This window comes from Lampetra planeri, chromosome 43, assembly GCF_965212315.1.
Source record: "Lampetra planeri chromosome 43, kcLamPlan1.2.h2, whole genome shotgun sequence".
In the NCBI taxonomy this organism is placed as follows: domain Eukaryota; kingdom Metazoa; phylum Chordata; class Hyperoartia; order Petromyzontiformes; family Petromyzontidae; genus Lampetra; species Lampetra planeri.
Window position 1 is genome coordinate 6,483,299 of NC_136149.1, and position 23,353 is coordinate 6,506,651.

At 52.9% G+C, this 23,353-nt stretch overlaps 1 protein-coding gene across 1 annotated transcript; it reads left to right on the forward strand.

The window, feature by feature from the left end:
* Positions 1 to 577: 577 nt before the first annotated feature.
* On the forward strand, positions 578 to 23,146 carry CHRNB1 (cholinergic receptor nicotinic beta 1 subunit). Its single transcript, XM_078614159.1, has 11 exons — positions 578 to 727; positions 2,378 to 2,523; positions 4,947 to 4,991; positions 7,073 to 7,182; positions 8,462 to 8,570; positions 10,081 to 10,228; positions 10,542 to 10,733; positions 11,693 to 11,916; positions 13,285 to 13,451; positions 21,510 to 21,648; positions 22,599 to 23,146. The coding sequence occupies exons 1-11, from the start codon at positions 673 to 675 to the stop codon at positions 22,737 to 22,739; spliced, it is 1,476 nt and encodes a 491-aa protein (XP_078470285.1). The 5' UTR covers positions 578 to 672; the 3' UTR covers positions 22,740 to 23,146.
* Positions 23,147 to 23,353: the final 207 nt, after the last annotated feature.

The following is a 23,353-nucleotide window of genomic DNA, read 5'->3' on the forward strand; positions in this document are numbered from 1 at the left end:
GCTCTCTCGCTCTCTCTCCCGGCTCTCTCTCCCCCGGCTCTCTCTCTCACTCTCTCACCCGGCTCTCTCAATATGCACCGAACGACGAGTAGCCGAGAATGGAGCCCGCGCGGCTTCTGGGGCTGTGGATGAGCGCACGGACGCGCTCCGAGCCCGCCCCACCGACCCAAGTTCGATTCCCAGCTCTCGCTGACTGATATAATTATTGCAAGCGGCGAATATCAGAACCGGTCCTGGGACTCCTTCAGAGGGCCGGTTCAGTTTCTGGGGCTGTGTGTTCAAAAAAAAGCCATCAGCACTGGGGAGACAAAGGTGGCCGTGCGTTGTTGCTGGGCCACCCCACCCCCTTTGTGCGGCTTCGTGTCGACCTTCACTCAGGGTGCTCGCTAACAGCACTTGCCCCAGCAGTCCTTCGCTGGCTATACGGGGGGGGGGCATCTTTGTCTTTGTTACGAAGTGACAGCTGCTGCGGCTCGCCTGCAACACGAGCTACATGGCTGGTTCACGCCGCGTCCGGCAAAAATCGCAGCGGCCAAAAATAGATCAACAAAGTTCCCTCCTCTCCACAGCCCGCGGCAGACGACAACAGCAGCGACGAGGGCAGCGATAAGAGCAGGCTCGCCATAGCGAGCTCCGGCGAGAGGCCCACGAGACACCAAACACGACGCAGCCATGGCCACCAGCCAGAGAGCGTGGGTCCTCCTCGTCGTCTTCACGTCGCTTGAAGGTGCCCGAGCGTCCCCGGGGCTCCGTGAGCCACCCCCGAAACCGCGTGGATGAGTCGAGTCCGAGACACGGGAGGGGAGGTGGGGCCGGGACTGCTTCGTCTCTCGCTCTCTCGAGTGTGGCCCTCGGGCCAGATTTGGCCGGGCTTGTGGACATTCTATGAAGTTTAGTTGTTGCTGCTGCTGCTGCTGTTTTCGATTCCCGATACTTGTTCAAAAGCCGACAACATTGAACACGCGCGTGGGGGTGTCATGTTCATCTGCTGGGCACTACAGCAGTCGAATCCAGGCCCGTACGTGTTCAATGCATTTCGATATTCGCCAATTTAGAAGAAAGATAGCCCTGTACCAGCGTCAATGTCATCTATGCGACTGCGCGATGAACTTCTTTCGCACGGTATGTCGCCAACCGCGCTAATCGGAGTTTCAGGGAGAGATCGCACCATATCTTAGCCGCGAGCGGTAATCAAACTCATGTGGCCGGCTTCGTATCGCCACCGAAACTCCCGGAGCCGCGAGGTATCCGGAGCGCGCGTTGATGAGAGTGCGGCTCGCAGGGCAGCGCCAGCCAGAGGTCGCAACCGGGTACCCGATACCCGTACCCTACCCGATACCCGGCTACCCGTACCGAGCCGGGTATGGGTTCGGGTAGCCGTTTGCGACCCTGGTGCGGCCGGGTACGGGTAGGCCGTGAGTCACTGGTGAGTAACCGTTTGTCACTCATTTCGGGTAGGGTACGGGTACGGGTAGGGAAAGGCCGGGTACGGGTACCCATTTGCGACCCTGGTGCGGCCGGGTACGGGTACGGGTAAGGAATCAAAACCCGTTTGCGACCTCTGGCGCCAGCCCAGCGCGTTCCTCTCCCCGCTTCACTCGCCCAGGTTCCCAACTCGTGCACGCCGCCACACTCATCCATGCCGTGATCCCTCGCCTCTAATGCACGTGCTCTGTATACACGGCAATATATAACCCCGTGTGTTTATTTATCGGCACTCGAAATGTATTGCTACAGAAGGCTGCTGCTGCTGCTGCTGCATCTAAGCTGGACTACAAAGAGTGACCAACGTAGAAGTGAGATAAGTTTGCATGTAGAAGAAGGCAAACTGGTGATGATGCAGGCGGTGCTGAGAAAGAAACCGACGCGATGTGGACACCCACATGTAGGATGGAGAAATATATGAACATTAAAAGTGTTCTGGATTTTAAGTTTTCGTGACTGCAAGGATCCATACTCTTTGGTTCTTTCGGTAAAGTCACGTAGGTGAAACAAACATTGAAATAAATAAATTGAATCACGACGTTTCGATTGCAACACAAGCAATCATCATCAGGTGTGACAACCACAGCAAGAAATTGTACTAAAGTGAGAGAGATGCCGCAGTCAATGGGTTTATACTGGGCAGTACAGTACTCAAAATTGTAAATGTTGTGGATTCACTCTTCAACACACCGGTGGGCTAAAGTAGTGAACTATTTGTCCTTTGTCAACGTGACACTTTTTTGTTGATTGGCCGTGTCGGGTGGTGGAGGGTTACGACACATTTATAAATAACGCGATCTAACCCAAAAACGTTTATTATGAAGTTCAGTGTCTCATTAGCATGGCAACTGCTTGTCGGCCAAGAGCCCTCTGAACAAATGTTGCTCTGCAGGAGTGGGCGGCCTGCAGGCAGAGGAGAATCTGCTCAAGGACCTGTTCGTGGCGCAGCAGTACAAGACCCTGGTGCGGCCCGCATGGACCGCCACGGGTCGCGTCACCGTGCGCCTCGGAATGACGCTCTCGCAACTCATCAGCCTGGTATGACGCTCTTACAGCTCATTAGCCTGGTATGACGAATATTACTGGTAGGAACCTCCTGGTTACACCAGCCCACAGGGGAAGGAGGGGCTGGGTGGGGAGGGGAGGGTGGGGAGCGGCTGGGTGGGGAGGGTGGGGCTGGGTGGGGAGGGGAGGGTGGGGAGGGGCTGGGTGGGGAGGGTTGGGAGGGGCTGGGTGGGGAAGGTGGAGGGTGGGAGGGGTGGGGCTGGGTGGGGAGGGGCTGGTCACCCCGTGGTGCCCTTATAAAACTCAACGTTTAACCTACTCACGCCGGCTTGTACCCGCCCTCACAGTCGGGCATATTTGCGGAATACACCACGCCGCCGTTGACCCTGGCCATTGACCGAGCAACCCAACGTTCCTACCAGCTCCCTCCGCAGGAATGTGTTTGCGTGTTAGTCATAGAGTCGCCACCTCATGAGACCCAAACCAGTGGCGGCTCCTGCTAAATCTCTCAGGGGGGGCAAATGTCTGGATGATTGATAAGGATAAGGTCCACCCATGCAATGGATAAATTAACAGCTTAAGCATGTAAAGGCAACTTCACTTCTTTAATATTAATGAAAAATAAAGTGACTCTTACAATACATCTTGTTTGTTTCTATACTCACTATTAAAACAAACCACTCAAGTTTCTTTTATTAAAGATTCCACTAGGTGGCGACAAATTATATTGTTGGATGAAACGTGCTTACGTATGATGACGTAAGCACGTTAGGGCGAGCCCTCCCGGAAGCCATAGAGAATGCATTGCAGCGCCCCCGTTCGAAAAAAACATCTTTGAATGTAAGTCTATGGGACCACTCGGGGCGATTCTCAGCTGGAGGGAAATCGCCCAAAAAGAGGCGGTACTCCACAGAACGTAGCATGACGCTGATTGGACTATATCCAGAGGCACAGTGACGGCTAGCGTGACTCTGTGGTTGAATGACATTGGTGGTGCGTCGCCCAATCGCCCTAATGAAGAAACCGCCCCTGACCCAAACATCATCGCACCTCCCGGCTTTCACATTCCTCCTCCTGGAAGACACCGGTGGTGGAACCATCAACCGCATCAGCACATCAACAGGATGATGTACACATCTTCTCCGCCATACGTGAAACATTTAATCCACAGGTAGTGCGATTGTGGCTATGCAATCCAATCCCCGCACCTCTGATGAGCACGGTTGGCTACGTACGGTGCAAACAAAGTTCAACATACATACAAACTATGGACTTTATAGTCAACCACTGTATTCTGTGTTGCTTCAGCGGAGGAGGAACAGCAACATGGCATAAACTCTCTCTCTCTCTCTCCTAAAGCCCTCTCATCGTGGCCAGGAACTTCAGGCTTCCTGAAGCTTCCTCCATCTCTCTCAGTCTCTGCGATGAAAACATCACCTGTACACAAGCCCATCTCTCGCATCCTCGCGATCCTCGTTTCAGACCTTTGAGCATGGGTGATCGTTTGGCCTTGCCTGCTAATGTATCACTGTCATCGGGATGTTGTACGGTGATTTTACACGTGGGCTTTCGTAACTATTAACGTGATTTGTGATAGATTTTTCGCTGAGATCGTGTAGGTAAAATGTGTGTTGTTCACCCTCCTCCACGTGATAAGCCCGTTAATAAAGTTTTCATCTTATAATATAGTGGGGGGGGGGGGGGTTGGTTAGATCACGTATATATGTGTGTCGTTAGCCCGCCACCACCCGACACAGCCAATTAGTAAGGTTTGTCACATAAACAAATGTGCCAATTAGTTATTAGTTCAATCAATCAAGTCTTTATTTATATAGCACTACTGTATTTCGTGCAAAGGATGCCATTCAAAGTGCTGTACAGATAAAAAAAAACATTGTTTATAGACTAAATCACAAGAAGAATATAAGCAAATTCCATACAAGTCAAACTTGCATTATAATCAATTACTATTGAAGGCATATAAAAAAATAACACTATAAAATAATCTTAAGTAAAAGCAAGTTTCAAAAGGTGAGTTTGTAGATTCAACTTAAAACTGCTTAATGATTATTCAGCAGTGATTATTCAGCAGTAACCGGTGTGTTGGAGAGTAAACGCACAACATTAACAGTTGCTTTTGTTTACGTGACAAACCTTACTAATTGTCTGTGTCGGCTGGTGGTTGGTTAACGACACATGTATATTCACGCGATCTCTTCCTGAAATAGGTGTTTTGAACATCTTAGCACCTGCTTTATTGCCAGAAAGGGTAACGCCTGTTCTGTTTGTCATCGTTTTAAAACTCGCAAAATGGTCCCTTAGAAACGTTGCACCTCGATTATGTCGGGTGGAGCAGGGCGTACGACACACATTGTACTGGCGCCATCTGACCCCAAAAATGGAGTTGCACGGAGGCGTTGACGCAAGCTGCTTGTACCCGCGTGGACTCGTTGCAGAACGAGAAGAAGGAGGAGCTGACCACCAGCGTCTACATGGACATGGTGAGAGCCTCGGCCTCCCACACTCATGTCCGAGGATGATCGCACGCCAGAAGGGCGTCGAGGTCACAATCTCCTGGTTTATTGGCAGGGTTTGATGGCAGCACAGCAAGTGGGAATAATGTCCACCCGTAATCCCATCGGTCTGGGGATTGAGTCTTACCCCCTCTCCCCCCACCCCGACATGTCGCGATCGTTGTCTGCACGTGAAATCCACTCGGCTTTGAACAGCAGAACGGAGCTGTTCATCTGCAGCCCCCCACGGTGTCTGGAACAGTCGCTGACAAATGAAGTCTGCTCAGCCGTAACAGTTGGTGCTTTTAAGAATGGACTAGGAACATTTTTGTTCTCTTCTGTAGAGTTTTAATTTTGTTGAATTTTTCTCTCTGCCGTCCACGCATCCGTCTCCGATTTTTTTTGCTGAATATGGTTGAGCGGTATACATCTTAGATGAATTCATTCTCCGGGTGCTCCAATTTCCTGCCACTCGTAAATGGAAGTTGGCCATGCATCTCAATATTGGACCACAGAACTCGGATAATTGTTGGTCGCGCCGGTTCTGGCCGCCTTCCCCAAGCTCCCGTCCGTGGTTTACTCTGGTGGCGGTGGCGTCTCCTTGCGAACCCCCCACCCCACCCAACGCCACATTACAAGTTCTACCACACCGGCGTCTTGATATGCGTTTGCCACGAATGACGCAGTGTACGAATAAGACATTGTTAGTCATTTTCTCCAGCCAGTCTGAAATCCGTGCCCAAGCACTGTTACTGCACTGGATGTACTTCTGCACAACTGTCTTCAGTCTTCTTGGTTCTTTCGGTAAAGTCACATAGAAGGGAAACAATAAAATAAAGAAATATAAAACAATAAAATCTTCTTCTGTGGATTTCACACCTGATGATGATTGCTTGTGTTGCAGTCGAAACGTCGTGATAATTTTATTGCTTTCTATTTTTATTATTTAATTGTTTCCCTTCCACGTGACTTTACCGAAAGAACCAATAATATGAATCCCTGCAGTCACGAAAGCTTTAAATCAAAATTTGTCTTCAGTCTTTCAATTTCAAATGACATTAATCGCATAATTATGCCATGATTATAATCATGCACACACACTCTGAACGTTGCAGATATAGCACAGGCTAATACCCACTTCTGCGCGCGTGTTGTAGATTACTGAACCAGTGACCTATTCACACACTTGATTAAAATCACGTTTGTAATTGCTGCTGAATGTCCAATGGATGCAGTGCAATGTTTTAAATGTGGCTCACAAATCCTGAAACGTACCCTTTAAACATGAGTAGCCTACAGAAGGCCACAGTGGATTACGTGAGTGCAAGGTCTGTGTTGTTAATGTGTACACTAAACGCAGCCTTTTCTCTGCCAAAACATTGGCAACAAACGCATAACTTGCTTTGTACAATATTGTTCCAAATTTTGGCTGACATTTCCCTCTTTTGGTAAAATATAAACTATAGACTATTTTTTATTTGACCAGGTCAGGCCCACTGAGCTATAATACTCTTTTTCCGAAGCGACCTGGCCACAAATGATAGCTCAACGAAATGGCTTATCGCATGGAAATGTAGAGCAGCCAATTACTCCACACTTATGTTTCTAAATGTGGAGGGAAAACCGGAGGACCCGGAGAAAAATCGACACGACCACAGGGAGAGACGCGCAAACGCCAAATATACAGCAGGCTTCAGGGTTGGGATCGAACCCACAAGCCATGTTTCTTGCGGAAGTGCGGAGTTGGCCTCATAACTTTAAACTAAATTGTCTTATGGTTGCTATTATTTGACTTGCATCACACTGGGATTTTTGCACACAGCGTTGTAATACTTTTTTTTTCTGGAAGATTTGCTGGTATATTCCAGGATGTTTCTGTTGGGCGTCGTCGCTTTAAGATGTCCTCTGTTCATATTTTGTTTGTTGCGGTTGCACCCGACTCAAGAGCCGCATGGCTCACAGGGCTATACCTAATAAATGAAACTTGAAAACAACCTCCACAACACCGTGGCGCTCACTTGCCCTGCTATGATGACGTTCAGCAGTGACTCTCGCGTCTGATCGGTTAGTCTTGGGAAGACCCTCGCTTGTCCTGGGACCCAAGAAACTACGACAACCTGAGGTCCATCCGTCTGTCTCCGAAGCGCATCTGGCTCCCGGACATCGCTCTGTCTAACAAGTACGTGCTTCACTTCGCACAGCCCAGTTCCGCTGCTCTAAACTAAACTACTTTTCATTTGATTGACCAGGGAAGGCCCACTGAGCTATATAGCTCTTTTTCAGAAGCGACCAGGCCACAAATGATAGCGTGACGAATTGGCTTAGGGGCCGTCCATGAATGACGTAAAGCACCTGGGGGGGGGCAGACATTTGTGACGATGTGTGACAAGGGGGGGGGGGGTAGGAGAAATGTGACGTCACATCAAAATGCGCAACTTTAAATAAACATAAACACGTTCTACTTAATTAAATACACTTTTTAATAAATATTTTCTCCTACAACATGCAGCGGCACATTAAATATGCACTACAATTACAATAGTTTAAAGTGATTTGAAGCATGTTTTATTTTTGGGGGGGAGGTGGGGCAGAGCTTTGTTACGTCATATTTGAAGGAGAGGTCTGACTTTTTGTGACGCCGTGTGACGAGGGGAGGGGGGTGTTAAAAATCGTCCAAAATCGCGTGACGTCATTTATGGACGGCCCCAAACATGCCACACAAGGAGAGCTGCACTGCTGTTGGCACCTGATGATGTTGGGTGTGATCGGCAGCCGCGCGGGGGAAGAGAAGGGGAGAGGTTCATAGGCAGGGGGAGCCGACGCATGCCCAGTGAACTCATCGTCAGCTAAAGTCCCACGAGACAGCTCTCTCGCTGGGTGGTGGAGGGTTAAAGGGTGCCACGGTGGCGAGATGTTAACCACCCCGCATGGTATGGAGGAGGTCGTGGGTTCGATCCCGACCCTGATGCCTGCTGTACATTTGGAGTTTGTGTGTTCTCCCTGTGGTTGCATGGATTTTTCTCCGAGTCCTACGATTTTTTCATTCCACATTTAGAATTAACGTCACGCGTTTAGAGTATTTGGCTGCTGTACATTTCCACGCGATAAGCCGCTTCGTTCAGCTATTATTTGTGGCCAGGTCGCTTCTGAAAAAGAGCTACATAGCTCAGTGGGCTTTACCTGGTAAAATAAACAATAGTCTTAGTTTAGTTTACTTTTCAGGGTGAGAATGCGCAGCCCAACCAGAATCAAACACAATTTTAACAATTGGATGAAGAGAGCAGAAGATGTGAGGATGATTGAGTTGCATTCGAGCACGATCGCGGGCTTGACCCCGCGGCAGCGATGATTTGGTTCCACACGACTGCACGGCCTGCCCCCCCCCCCCCGCACAATTACGGGGGGGTCAGCAAGCGGCCGCCCTGGCTACTCGGTGCATGCGCTGTCGCCCTTCGCAGTAACGACGGCAACTTTGACTTCGGGCTCTACGTGCACGTGCTGGTGGACTACACGGGCGCCGTGCGGTGGGTCCCCCCGTCCATCTACCGCAGCTCGTGCGGCATGCAGGTACAGGGACACGGCTACCGTACACGCAGGGATACGGCTACTGAACACGCAGGGACACCGCTAATGTACACGCAAGGACACGGCTACCATACACGCAGCGACACCGCCAACATACACACAGGGACGCGGCTACCATACTCGCAGGCACACCGCTAACGTACGCGCAGCGATACGGCTACTATACACGCAGGGACACCGCTAACGTACACGCAGGGACACCGCTAACGTACACGCAGGGACACCGCTAACGTACACGCAGGGACACGGCTACCATACAATCAAGGGCACGGTTACCGTACACGCAGGGACACCGCTAATGTACACGCAGGGATACAGCTACCGTACACGCAGGGACATCATGGCTGTATATTTGGAGTTTGCGAGTGGATTGTTCTCCAAGTTGCTCCAGTTTTGCCCTCCACATTTAGAAACATGCGTTTTTATTATTTGGCTGCCTACAATAAATTCCCAGGTGTGGTGATGATATGAGGCACTGTGATGAGCTCCTATGTGTGGCCAGGTCGCCTCTGAGCAGAAAGCTCAGTGCGCTTTACCTGGTTAACAAAAATAATTTTAAGTGGAGAGTCGTACACGTGAAGGAGACGTATCGTCTTATCTATTTGTGATTTGTATTCTCCACTATGACGACGCTCAATGATAATGTTTAGCTGTGTGTGTGCTATTTGGTGTACCCCAAGGCCGTAATTGTAATATATATTGGGGGGGACACATCCCCCCCAATATTCAAATATGCTCAAAATGTCCCCCCTAATATATTGCTATAAAATAGATTTCTGTTTATATGATCGTAGTTATGGTTGTACTTTATTAATCCCGAATCTTTGCCATTACATACAATGAAACAAGAAAAGGTAAAAAAGAAAAAACAGAAATGTAATACAATACATTATTATACATTATTGTAAAAAATAAATATTAAGTCCATCCTATGTGTTAGTGAATTTTTTTATATATTAGGCAGGAAATGAGTTTTCAAATTTAGATTTTTTTCTGGGGGGGACCCCCAGACCCCTTGCAAGATTTGGTCCCCCCCAATGTTGACTCCATGGCTACGGCCTTGGTGTACCCGTTCCTAGCGGTGGAGGCCGTGGCTCTGATATGAAGAGTATTTCCGCATTGCTGCTCCACGTTTCTGGAATATTCTTGCTTCTTATCTACAACTTGGCTCTCTCCCTTCACTCCTTCTCTTTATGTGCCTATTAGACAAAAACACAGCACTTGCCCTTGTACCTAACTTCTTTTTGCCTCTGGCACCAGAAAAAGTTGCACTGTTTTTTTCAATTTGCATGCATAGTATTTCGTTGTTAGGTGTGCATTATTCCTGAACGACTCTGTTACTCATTCTCTGCAAAAAATACGTGTTTTTTGTCGCTAACGCACCATGGATCCCCCGTGTAAAATAGTCGGGTGACCGGCGAACGGGATCATCATCTCACGTGACAAATCAAACGATCTCGACACTCAGACGTTTGACGGTTGCATCCTGCAGGTGAAGTACTTCCCCTTCGATTGGCAGAACTGCTCCATGGTCTTTCAGTCGTTCACGTATGACACCTCGGAGATCAACCTGGAGTATGCGCTCGACGAGCACAGACAGGAGATCAGGCACATCATCATCGACGAGAGCACCTTCCCAGGTACCGCCGGTGCAAACCGTACACCTCCACAAACGACAGCGGCTCCACAACAGCCTGCACTGTCCTCGGCATCGGACGCGGCCACGCGGCTTCCGTGGCTCTGCTAAGAACTTCGCACTGGCCGGTGCCATTAAGTGAAGGATACAGTGGGCATGGTCCCACAGTCAGCACCATCCCACAGCGGGAGCGGTCCCGCAGCGGGGAGCGGTCTCGCAGTCGGCGCGATCCCGGAGTCGGCGCTGTCCCGCAGCGGGCACGGCAGGTGACATCTGCCCGTGTGCGTGCCCTGCCCCTTGTGTCCGGGCGTGCCCAGTGAGCGGCGAGTGGCAAATCAAGCACAAACCATCGCGCAAGAACACCAACCCCAGGGACCCTCTGTACCAAGACATCACCTTCTACCTCATCATGGAGAGGAAGCCCCTGTTCTACATCATCAACATCGTCGTGCCCTGCATCCTCATCACCATTTGTGCCGTCTTCACCTTCTACCTGCCCCCGGATGCAGGTGAGGCGAGCCGCCCCTGGACAGGGCCGTGGTCTGGGCGCAACGCGACCTCTGGCCTGTGACACCCGCGGGAATTTGCGATCCCCTTCGGTGGGCGGTGCTCGCATTACAAAAACAGAATCAGAATATTTTATTATACTGGAGGAATCCGATGGGCTATAAGGCTCTTTTTCACAGATGTCTCGTAAGGGGGCGAGTCAGAACGTTACAACAACAAACAATGCAAAAACACGATAGGAGTGCAAAGTATAGGAAAGTTAAACAAATTACTTTAAAAAAATACAAATAACACTAAACACATTTTTATCGAACCAGCTAAATCCCACTGAGCTAACTTATTTTTCAGTAGCGACTTGGCCACAAATGATAGCTCAACAAAATTGCTTAATTCGTGGAAATTTATAGCATCCAAATACATTAAATACGTAATGTTGACATTTGTGACGATGTGTGACGATGGGGGGGGGGGGGTTGAGAAATGTGATGTCACATCAAAATGCACAATTTTAAATAAATATAGACAACACGTTCTATTTAATTAAATAGACTTTTTAATAAATGTTTTCTCCTACAACATCAGAGTGCAGCGCCACATTAAATACGCACTACAATGACAATAGTTTAAAGCGATTTGAAGCATGTTCTATTTGGGGGGGGGGGGGGGGTCAGAGCTTTGTGACGTCATATTTGAGGGGGAGGGGTCTGACTTTTTGCGACGCCGTGTGACGAAGGGGGGTGGGGGTCAAAAATCGTCCAAAATCGCGTGACGTCATTTATGGACGGCCCCTGACATCTCCTAGCCACCGTAGCGCCAAAAGTTGGCTTTGACTGGCCACGTGGCACAGCGGCAGAGCGACTCGCAGTCACAAAGTTGCGAGTTCAAGTCCTGGTTGCGATGTTGACTCGCATGGCAGCCCATCGACCCTTCACATGAAACGTCACCTGTTTATATCCTGCAGGTGAGAAGATGGGGCTGTGCATCTCCGTGCTACTGGCCCTCACCGTGTTTCTGCTGCTGCTGGCCGACAAGGTTCCAGAGACGTCCCTCGGGGTCCCCGTGATCGTCAACTACCTCATGTTCACCATGGTGATCGTCACGGCCTGCGTCATCCTCACCGTCATCGTGCTCAACCTGCACTTCCGATCGCCGGCCACGCACATCATGCCCTACTGGGTCCGCCGGGTGAGAGCTTACCAATGTCACCACAACCACCACCACCACTACCACAATCGCTACCACCACCAGAGTCATCGGCACAGATGCCAAGTAAGTCGCTCACTCTCAGAGAGAGAGGATGACTCAGACGCGCGAGGAGGAGCCGAAGACGAGCGGGAAGGCAGCAGCCACGCGGAGAGCTGGTGCTACCAACAATTACACAGGCTCTGTATTTCTCTATTGATCAAGGTGTTATCGGCCAATGAATGAGTGTTTACTTATGGGAGGAAACCAGAGCACCCGGAGAAAATCCACACGTGTGAGAGAGAAACACTTTCCCATCCTAACAGAACAGGTGGAGTCCACACTTTGTTGTGTCATCTTCACCTGGCAAAGCCAGGGCACCGCACCTCCTCGATGCCCACGGGTAGTACGGAGTTTCACAACATTTGTAAGATGATCCACCAACCCTCGCTTCTGCCTTCTCAGTGCTGGAGGATTACAGGCAAGCCATGTGCAGCAATGTAGACCCACCACTGCCCGGCTCCAACGGGGGATTTTGATTGGCCATTGCGAATCTTGGCTAACTTAAACTACAAAACGAAACAATTTTTTATTTTACCAGGTAAGGCCCACTGAGCTATGTAGCTCTTTTTCAGAAGCGACCTGGCTATAAATTATAGCTCAATGAAGTGGCTTGTTGTGTGGAAATGTATAGCAGCCAAATACTCTAAACGCACGTTTCTAAATGTGGAGGGAAAAACCGGAGGACCCAGAGAAAAATCCACGTGACCACGGGGAGAGAGACACGTTAACTCCAAATATACAGCAGCAGACGTCAGGGTCGGTATCGTACCCACGGCCTCCTGCACACCAGGCGAGGGAGATAACATCTCCAAGCCACCGTGGCGCCCCCCCCACTTCGCCACGTAACCACGTGCGTGTGTGCGTGTGGTGTCCGTGGCCGCCTTTGGGGCCGTCCATAAATGACGTCACGCACCTGGGGGGTAGGGAGGGTCAGACATTTGTGATGATGTGTGACGAGGGGGGGGGGGGTTGAGAAATGTGACGTCACATCAAAATGCGCAACTTTAAATAAATATAGACAACACGTTCTACTTAATTAAATAGACTTTTTAATAAATGTTTTTTCCTACAGCATCAGAGTGCAGCGCCACATTAAATACGCACTACAATGGCAATAGTTTAAAGCGATTTAAAGCATGTTTTATATATTTGGGGGGGGGGGGGGCAGAACCTTGTGACGTCATATTTGAGGGGGGGGGGGTCCGACTTTTTGTGACGCCCTCTGACGAAGGGGGGGGGATAAAAAATCGTCCAAAATCGCGTGAAGTCATTTATGGACGGCCCCGTTTTGCCGTTGCGGCGTTGCAGATTTTCATCCACGCGCTGCCCAAGTACCTGTGGATCGAACGTCCCAAGAAGGAGGAGCTCGCCCCGAAGCTCCCCGTGCTGGCGCAGCACCAGCAGCACTGCCACGACGAGTACTTCATCCGCACGCCGCCCAGCCAGGCGCTGCTGCTGCTGCCCACCTCGCACTCGTGAGTAGCGCGGCGGCGCAAGGGGAGCTGTGGGGCACAGCCGCCCCACCTCGCCACGCCTTGCGGAGGTCCGCGGTTTGAATCTGGCAGGCCACCCCGGTTATTAGGGGCCGTCCATGTGTAATGTAGTAACTCCACGGGAGACGACTTCACGGGTAACACACTCTTTATTTTATCAAACTTGGTTACAGGTGACTAACACCTACTTTGTATCTCGGGTGACAAACACCCACTTAGCTACTTGGCGACTAACGCCCACTGAGCTACTCGGATGACCAACATCCACTTAGTACTCGGGTGACAAACACCCACTTAGCTACTTGGCGACTAACGCCCACTGAGTTACTCGGATGACCAACATCCACTTAGTACTCGGGTGACAAACACCCACTTAGCTACTTGGCGACTAACGCCCACTGAGCTACTCGGATGACCAACATCCTCTTAGCTACTTGGCGACTAACGCCACTGAGCTACCCGGATGACCAACATCCACTGAGTACTCGGGTGACAAACACCCACTTAGCTACTTGGCGACTAACGCCCACTGAGCTACTCGGATGACCAACATCCACTTAGCTACTCGGCGACTAACGCCACTGAGCTACTCGGATGACCAACATCCACTTAGCTACTCGGCGACTAACGCCACTGAGCTACTCGGCTTCACTAGGTCTTCAGCTCCGTCTTCGGGTCTTCAACTGGGTAACTCTCCCCGAGTGCTCTCGCGCGTCCCCCTTTATACCCCACCTGCGGACGTCGCTGCGAGCACCCACTTATTCGACCAATCGCCGGGCGCTGGCTACGATCCTCTTTTCCCACATCTCATCGTGCCTCACCACTCACTCCGCGCCGCCCCGTCATCTGTCACTCCCGGCGCGCGCGTCCACACCACGCCCACAACGCGTGCCCAACCCCGCACCCCGCGCCGCCCCGTGATCCATCACTGTCACAGTCGGCGCACGTCAATACCACCACTACATCACCCCCTACCACATAGCTCGCAGCCGCCCCGGCTGCTATAAAAATATACAAACCCCCCTGTGTGCCCCGTAACACAACACAACAACTAAGCTAACAACACAACACGACGCGAACACTACCATCCGCAACCCTCAACCAATGCCACCGCGACAATAGAACAATATATACAAACCGGCGAGTGACAATAGCAATGTGTATGCAAAAAAAAATAAATGGAAAATTTTTTTTTTTTTTCTTTCAACTCGTGCAGTGTCCCCTTTTCTTCCGAGCGTCCCTACAACGGGACATTACCCCGGCAGAGGGGAACACCGGGCGAGCTCGGTGTAGAGCAAAAAAACCGTCTTCATGAAAATTGTTGAGACCTAGCCCGAGTCCGCCTTGCCGGTCCGTCGTACGGCACCAGACGCGGTTGAACGTCCGGTGGTGCCGGCGGTTCAGGAAGACATCGGCCAGGCATCGAGGACTCGTGCGTGCCCCGGGGTTCAGGCTCTCGACGGTCAGCAGCCGTCAAGCCCGAGGCACCTGGGGGTGGGTCAGGTGGAGACACGTGAGGAGCAGCCTGCGACACCTCCCTCCCCGAGTCGACGGTCACATCACACGCCCGGTCGTCACGGCACAGAACGGGGTCACACGGTGCCGCATAGGGCTTCAGTCGGGAGGGGTGCACATACCAACGGCGTTTCCCCCATTTAATCTGTATACTCTGGGGTCGTGCAACCCGCACAATTTCCACCGGTCCCCTCCAAGGTCTCAACAACTTGGGGGACGTAGCCAACGGTGCATGTGGACAATGCAGCCAGGCCTTATCGCCTGGTTTCCAATCATGCGTATGCACCCTCCGCTCATGCAATTTCTCGTTTGCAATTTGCCGCGACCGCGAATTCAACCTTGCCGCCTCCCGCGCTTCAGTCAATTTGGCGATATTAAATTTGATGTGGTCTGCCAATTTAGATTTTGCACGTGGCTGGGAAATCCCCAGTTGGACGTCCATGGCCGGATCGGCCTCCCGCCCATACATAAGAAAAAATGGGGAAAACCCCGTCGCCGCATGAGGGGCCATTCGATAGGCCGCGAGTACCCCCGGCACCTGTAAGTCCCAATCAACCTGATCGTCGCAGACCTGTTGGCACAACATAGACGTAATCGTCCTGTTCAGACGCTCAACCATCCCGTCAGTCTGCGGGTGGTAGGGGGAAGTACGCACTTTCTTTGTACCCAACAGGTCGCACACCTCGCGCAACAAAACGCTCGAAAAATTCTTCCCTTGATCCGTCAGCAAGCGTTCGGGGGCGCCCTTGTCCAACACATAACCCTGGACAAAGGCGTCCGCCACCGCCGCAGCCGACTGGTTGGCGAGCGGCCATGCCATAGGCCATCGGGTGAAGTATTCCACGCCAACCAGCAGGAACCTATTTCCCCTTGGTGTAACCGGAAAGGGCCCCAAGATGTCCAACGCTACCAATTCGTTTATACGCGAAACCTGAATGGATTGCAGCGGTGGATTAGCTGCCAATGGTGGCGGTTTCCTTTTTGCGCACCCTACGCATCCCTTAAGAATATTCGCCACGTCGTTACCCATCCCCGGCCAATAATAGTCTCGCTGGATTAGGGCGAGCGTTTTGTGAAAACCCAGATGCATGAGCCGTTCATGAGCTGCCAGAACAACCCTACCCCGCATAGCAACAGGCACAACGAGCACGTGACGCCGGGACATGTTGTCCCACCTCATCAAAAGGCCCTGTCTGCACACCCAGGAACCGACCCGCGCCTCCCCTTCTTCGGGAGCGCCAACTTTCCGACGCAGCGTAAGTAGGGAGCTGTCGGACATCTGGAGGCGGCCCCACTCAATGAGGGGCAACGACAACAGCGAATCCCTCCCCGTGGGGGCGTCCTCTCCCGGGGTGTCAGTGGCGGCGAGCGCAACTCCCGGGGTGCCGGCGACCGGGGGTTTGCACCGCGCTGATCCCAACAAACATGTGCAGTCCGTGCACGGCGGCAACCGCGACAAGGCGTCCGCGTTTGAGTGCCGCAACCCCTTGCGGTAAATCGTCGTGAATTGGTAGTCTTGAAGGACCTCCAACCATCGGGACAATTGGCCCGATGGCTGTGCCACGCGCATAGCGTATTGTAGAGCCTCATGGTCCGTCCGGACCGTAAAATGACGGCCGTAAAGATACGGCCTGAATTGCTGTGTAAAAAACACAATGGCTAACAATTCACGACGAGTTACGCAATAGCGTTGTTCTGCGGGGGAAAGAACCCTACTACCGTAGGCGACCACCCGTTCAACCCCCCCTACCACCTGTGAGAGCACCCCCCCGATACCCGTATTGCTGGCGTCCGTGTCAAGCAAAAACGGTTGTGTGAAATCGGGGTAACACAAGGGGGGAGCCTGCACCAAAGCGTCACGGAGGGAGCAGAACGCAGCCTCCTCTTCCGCCCCCCAGTGAAACCTCACACCCTTAGCCGTCAAAGCGTGCAGGGGCTTGGCTATGGTGGCAAATTGCTTGACAAAACGACGGTAATAGGAGGCAAAACCAATGAAACTACGAACCTCCGTGACCGAGGTTGGCGTTGGCCATGAGCTGACGCAATGCGTCTTAGCAGGGTCCGTCGAGATCCCTGAACGACTCACGATATGGCCCAAATACCTGACCGATTCCCGAAGCAGAAAACATTTAGCCGGTTTAAATTTAAGCTTAGCGGAACGCATCCTGAGGAACACCGCTCTCAGTCGCTGGAGGTGCTCCTCGAAAGTCCGACTAAAGACGATAATATCGTCAAGATAAATCAAACAGGTATCCCATTGGAGGCCCGACAAAACCAATTCCATGAGTCTCTGGAACGTGGCGGGAGCGGAATGTAAGCCCATGGGCAAACGGTTGAATTCAAATAGGCCCCCAGGTGTCCGGAAAGCAGTTTTAGGTTTAGACTCGTTATCGAGTGGCAATTGCCAAAATCCAGAAAGCAGATCGAGTGTGGAAAAAAACTGCGCTCCCGCCAAGGCATCCAGCGACTCATCCATCCTGGGGAGCGGATACGCATCCGCCATCGAGATTTTGTTTAAGCGGCGGAAATCGACACAAAACCGCAAGGACCCGTCCTGTTTCTTTACTAGGACAATAGGAGCACCCCACGGACTAGAAGAGGGCGAAATGATATCTGCCGCCAACATATCATTAACCGCCGATTGCACATGTTCCTTCTCGGCCGGGCTGAGCCGGAAGGGATTCTGACGAATAGGGGCCGCGTCCCCTGTAGCTATGTGGTGGCGCAACAGGTCAGTGCAGCCGATATCGTACTTATGTTTGCTGAACACGTCAGCAAACTCGATGAGCAAACCCCTCAATGCTCCCAATTGCACCCCGGACAAATTATCTGAACCCGCACACAGCGAGTCCAACCACTCAGTCCCCTCATCACTTTGAGGATGCGACTTGACAGTGAAATCTGCTTGAGCCACGAGCCGTTCCTCAACGGGTAGCGGCGCGGCGTGAGCCAGCACCGTTCCCTGCGCAATTACGGCCGGCCGCGACCCCGTATTCAGGACCATTACGAACGGCTCACTGTCCCCTCTCACCATGGTTTGAGCAACCGCTAAGTCGAGGCCCTTACTGGCTCTGTTTGACGGCCCCAACAGCACCCCCTGTGCCTCCGCACCCACCTCGAGTGGCTTCCTGAACCGAAGGGGTACTAACATTTGCGATCCCGGGGGCACCCGTACAGTGTGCGTCGCCAGCGCCTGCACCGTCGCACAAACCGTGCGCACTTTGGTAGGGCTCGACAAGAAGGCAACCCGCCGACCTGACGGAAGCTCTATGCAGGCCTGATCTATAAGAATTTTGATGGGCATTTTTGACAAAAAGTCCGTACCTAGCAAACAGGGAACGGCCAGCGATGATGATACAAAAATAGGGCCCGCTAATTTAATGTCACCAATGCAAATAGTCGCCCGAATCTGGCCGATGATCCCCAGGGATCCCCCATTTGCCGCATAAAATGGCACGTCTACCGGCAGAAGGGGTCTACTTTGGACGGGAAGAATGTTATAAATAAGGTCCGAGATGATGGTGGCCGACGCACCCGTGTCAACAAGCACCCGGACCTCAACCCCGTCAATGAACCCCGTTACCACGGACGACCCGGCTGACGCAGCCACGATCCTGTGGGCCAATTCGGACCACTCGACTGCTTGCGGGCCGCGTACGGACCCCCCTCGCTGAATTGAACCCCCGGCACCCAGCCGCGAACCCCCCACCGCGAAGCGGCGACCCGAATGTGCCGTGTTTGTGGACCGAACGTGTGAGGTGCCGCGACTTGCCGGGTTTTGTTGGGATGACTTGTGGCCCTGGTCGTCGTCCCGACGTGGTCCTGCGGCGCGCTGACGCGGGGCCCGGCACCCGGCTGCGACGTGACCCCGAAGGCCGCAGTTGTAGCAGACGACGGACGTCGTAGGTTTCGGTTGCTCCAGCTTGCGGGGCGAACGTGTGGGCGAACGACCTCCCGTTCTCCACTCCCCCGGACGCGATGCAGCGAAGGCCTGCTCCTGCACCGCAGCTGGCTGAGGTTCGGCGATCGTGGCGGCCAGTGCCGCGTTCCCCGGCCATTTGCAGACGACCCCCGGCTTGCGTTTGAGGACCTCGTACGCGTGAATGCTCGTGGCGATCGCCAGGGAGCAGATCTCCATCTCGTCTGCCACGTTGATGGGGACCCCCAACTCGTGGGCCAACACCAGCAGCTGCTCCGTCACCATGGCGTCCTTCCCCTCCTTATCCATGCGGGGAAAAGCCGCATCCGCCAAGGCGAGTAGTGCCGTGCGGTAGGCTAGCGTCGTTTCCCCAGCCACCTTCCGCCGATCGTAGAACTGGTGGCGACACGTGGAGGGCGGCCCGAACACCTTCGCCATCAGGTGTAGTGCGGCCTGGAGCGTAGAGCGGGACGACCTTGCAGCAGATGTGAAGGCTGCAAGCGCGTCGTCGTCAAGCATCGCTGGCAACGCACGCAGGGCAGTCTCCTGATGAGCGAGGAACCTTCGTTGGAAGGCTCCCCAGTCGCCCCCATCCGCCTTGAACGCCGACAGCGCGGGCAATCTTTGCTGGAGGACCCGATCGTCGTCGACGTCGGAGAGATTTTCCCGCGCTCCGCTGGAGTTGTGTAAAATGTCGGCTCGGTTGTCAGGCGCAAAATGGAGGGCTCCGGCGCGCTCTGATGACGTGGGCTGCGCTGCGCGGAGGTGTCCGGCCACGTGGCGTCCGTGTTTCCCGCCAATCAATGGCGGCCCCTCAAAAACGGCGGGAACTTCCAGACTTTTGGCGCGAAGCGCCTTTTGGCGGGATCCCGCCAGCCTCGCTCCTTCCTCCAACCCCGCAGCCGTTTTCTCGCCCGCTGGAACGGAGATCTCGGCCAAGATTGCAGCGGCGGCGAGCAGCAACTCCGCCAACCGGGAGTGCGCGTCCTGGAGGCTGGTGTCGGAGGCAAGCGGAGCGTCGGCCATCACCGCGAAGTGCTGCATCGGCGGCAACTCCTCGTCCTCTACTCCCGAGGTCGGTGTCCCCGGTACGCCGTCGTCATCCCGACCTCGCTCGTGGGTACGGGTAGTCTTCCTTGTGTCCATACTTCTTGAAGACAGGTTTACTTCTGACGCCAGTTGTAATGTAGTAACTCCACGGGAGACGACTTCACGGGTAACACACTCTTTATTTTATCAAACTTGGTTACAGGTGACTAACACCTACTTTGTATCTCGGGTGACAAACACCCACTTAGCTACTTGGCGACTAACGCCCACTGAGCTACTCGGATGACCAACATCCACTTAGTACTCGGGTGACAAACACCCACTTAGCTACTTGGCGACTAACGCCCACTGAGTTACTCGGATGACCAACATCCACTTAGTACTCGGGTGACAAACACCCACTAAGCTACTTGGCGACTAACGCCCACTGAGCTACTCGGATGACCAACATCCTCTTAGCTACTTGGCGACTAACGCCACTGAGCTACCCGGATGACCAACATCCACTGAGTACTCGGGTGACAAACACCCACTTAGCTACTTGGCGACTAACGCCCACTGAGCTACTCGGATGACCAACATCCACTTAGCTACTCGGCGACTAACGCCACTGAGCTACTCGGATGACCAACATCCACTTAGCTACTCGGCGACTAACGCCACTGAGCTACTCGGCTTCACTAGGTCTTCAGCTCCGTCTTCGGGTCTTCAACTGGGTAACTCTCCCCGAGTGCTCTCGCGCGTCCCCCTTTATACCCCACCTGCGGACGTCGCTGCGAGCACCCACTTATTCGACCAATCGCCGGGCGCTGGCTACGATCCTCTTTTCCCACATCTCATCGTGCCTCACCACTCACTCCGCGCCGCCCCGTCATCTGTCACTCCCGGCGCGCGCGTCCACACCACGCCCACAACGCGTGCCCAACCCCGCACCCCGCGCCGCCCCGTGATCCATCACTGTCACAGTCGGCGCACGTCAATACCACCACTACACATGCATAACGTCACGCACCTAGGGGGGGAGGGGGGCGGTCAGACATTTGTGTGACGAGGGGGGAGGGGGTGAGAAATGTGACGTCACATCAAAATGCGCAACATTAAACTAATATAGACAACACGTTCTACTTAATTAAATATATATATTTTACAATTATTTTTTCCTACAACATCAGAGTGCAGCGCCACATTAAATACGCACGACAATGACAATAGTTTAAAGCGATTTGAAGCATGTTTCATTTTCTGGGTGGGGGGGGGGCAGAGCTTTGTGACGTCATATTTGAGGGGGGGTCAGACTTTTTGTGACGCCGTGTGACGAGGGGGGGGGGGGGGTCAAAAATCGTCCAAAATCGCGTGACGTCATTTATGGACGGCCCTGTGACGTCAAATGAAACGGGTAGGCCATCACGTGCCAACGTCCGGGGGTCCAATGTTGCTGCTCACAGACGCGCGAGGCAACATCGCCCCCTACCTGCCGTGGAACGACCGCAGCGCCTTCACTTTGTTGATGATCCTCCTGCCCCGTAAGAACGACAAGCGTTGGTGCCCCGCCGCAGGTTCGGAATGACGCCGTTCTCCTCGGAGCTTGCCGGGCCCGACAAGCTCCACGTGGTGCTGCCGCCGGAGCTGCAATCGGCGGTGGACGCCGTGCACTACATTTCGGAGCACATGCTCAATCAGAAGGAGTTCGACGAGGTGAAAATAAAACTATCGACTATGTTTTATTGTAGCAGGTAAGGCCCACTGAGTTATATAGCTCTTTTCTTCAGAGGCAACCTGGCGAACACAAATGATAGCTCAACCGCGTGGCTTATCGACACTACGTGGACATTTATAGCAGCCAAATACTCTGAACGCACATGGATTCTAAATGTGGAGGCAAAAATCAGAGAAGAATCTACGCGACTACGGGGAGAGAGACGCGAACTCCAAATATACAGCAGGCGTCAGGGTCGGGATCGAACCCATGCCTTCCTGTATACCAAGCAAGGTAGTTGACATCTCGCCACCACGGCGCCCCCCTGTGTCACCAGCGCGGCCCTGGCACCGCAACGCACCGCCCTCTCCCAGAGGTACTGGGTGGGGGGGCGGGTGCAGGCTACGGCATGGCTATCGTGCAGGAGACATTTTTAATACGCCCGTCGTGGCGACAAAATAGACTGATACGCGACACGCCGGCCTTATTGACACAAAACTCACCGATAGATTCTGGGGACGCGCTGTGTAGATCACGGCGCTTCTCCGTTGGTCAGAGGTTCAGGGGAAAGCGAAGAGATCTGGCAGCTGACCTTGAGAGATGGCGATCGCTCTCTGTGTGCATGCGCTTAGCGTGGGGAGCGGTGGTGTAGCGGTTAGCGCGCTGCGCTAGGAACCTGGCGACCCGAGTTCAATGGCCGCTCACGGCCAACATCGGTGACGAATATCTGAACTGGACTTGGGACTCCTCGAGGTCAACCCAGCCTTACTTGAGTACCTGGTGCGATGTGTAAACTTGGCCACGAGGGAGACAAAGGCAGCCGGGCTTGGGGCTGGCCACCCACCACCTCTTGTGCCATGCCGGCCTTCATAGGTGCTACTCGCAAACACCACTTGCCCCAACAGTCTGTTATAGCTATATGGGGGGCGGGGTCTTTGTCTTTTTTCAGCTGAAGGAAGACTGGCAGTTTGTGGCGATGGTCGTGGATCGTATCTTCTTCATCACCTTCTTACTGCTCACGTCCCTGGGAACCTTTGGGATCTTCTTCAACGCCAGCTACAACATCACCCCGAACGACCCCTTCCCTTGAGGGCACGCGCACCAGCTTCATCATCACCATCGTCACCATCCACGGGCAGATGGCCCGTAGGTGTCCACTGCACATTTCCTCATTTGTTTTCACTTTCCTCTTGTGCCAATATGCTTAAGTAGTGAAGCCAGCTTCACTCTCGTATTTTATCAGCTCCCCTCGCATCGATGTTCGCGGCTCCTTCCCTAATTTAACAGATCACGTGGCCCCATCGCACGCACGCACGCCCGCCTATACGGCCCTTCTCCCAGCCTGCCTCACAGGCGTACGTTGCGTACGCACCGTTGAGAATGCAGCGTGAGTTTGAACGCACGCGCACGCACACACCGGAGGGTTTAATCGTCTTCCAGGTGATAAATCGGAACACATTTGCAGCCAATAAAAAGTATGTGTGACTGAAATTGTAACATTGGGTTCTCTTTTAAGATCAATGCTCCCAGAGTGATTTATGGGCTCTCATGAGCATCGAGGCATTGATGCTCATTCCCATTTACAGGCCTGCTGAGCCAGTCGGTGGAAATTCCATATTCCTACAGTGGTGAGTCTCTCCGTGAGCAGGAATTGAAATCGGGTCACCGGGTTCGTAGTAGGGCGTGCTAACCACTATACTACCT

What these genes read in the sequence shown, in the direction of transcription:
- CHRNB1 (XM_078614159.1), top strand. Translation starts at nt 673, where the DNA reads ATGGCCACCAGCCAGAGAGCGTGGGTCCTCCTCGTCGTCTTCACGTCG. An exon ending in GCAGCTCGTGCGGCATGCAG is followed by an intron (nt 8,571 to 10,080) that starts GTACAGGGACAC and finishes TGCATCCTGCAG; the next exon opens with GTGAAGTACTTCCCCTTCGA. An exon ending in ATCAGAAGGAGTTCGACGAG is followed by an intron (nt 21,649 to 22,598) that starts GTGAAAATAAAA and finishes GTCTTTTTTCAG; the next exon opens with CTGAAGGAAGACTGGCAGTT.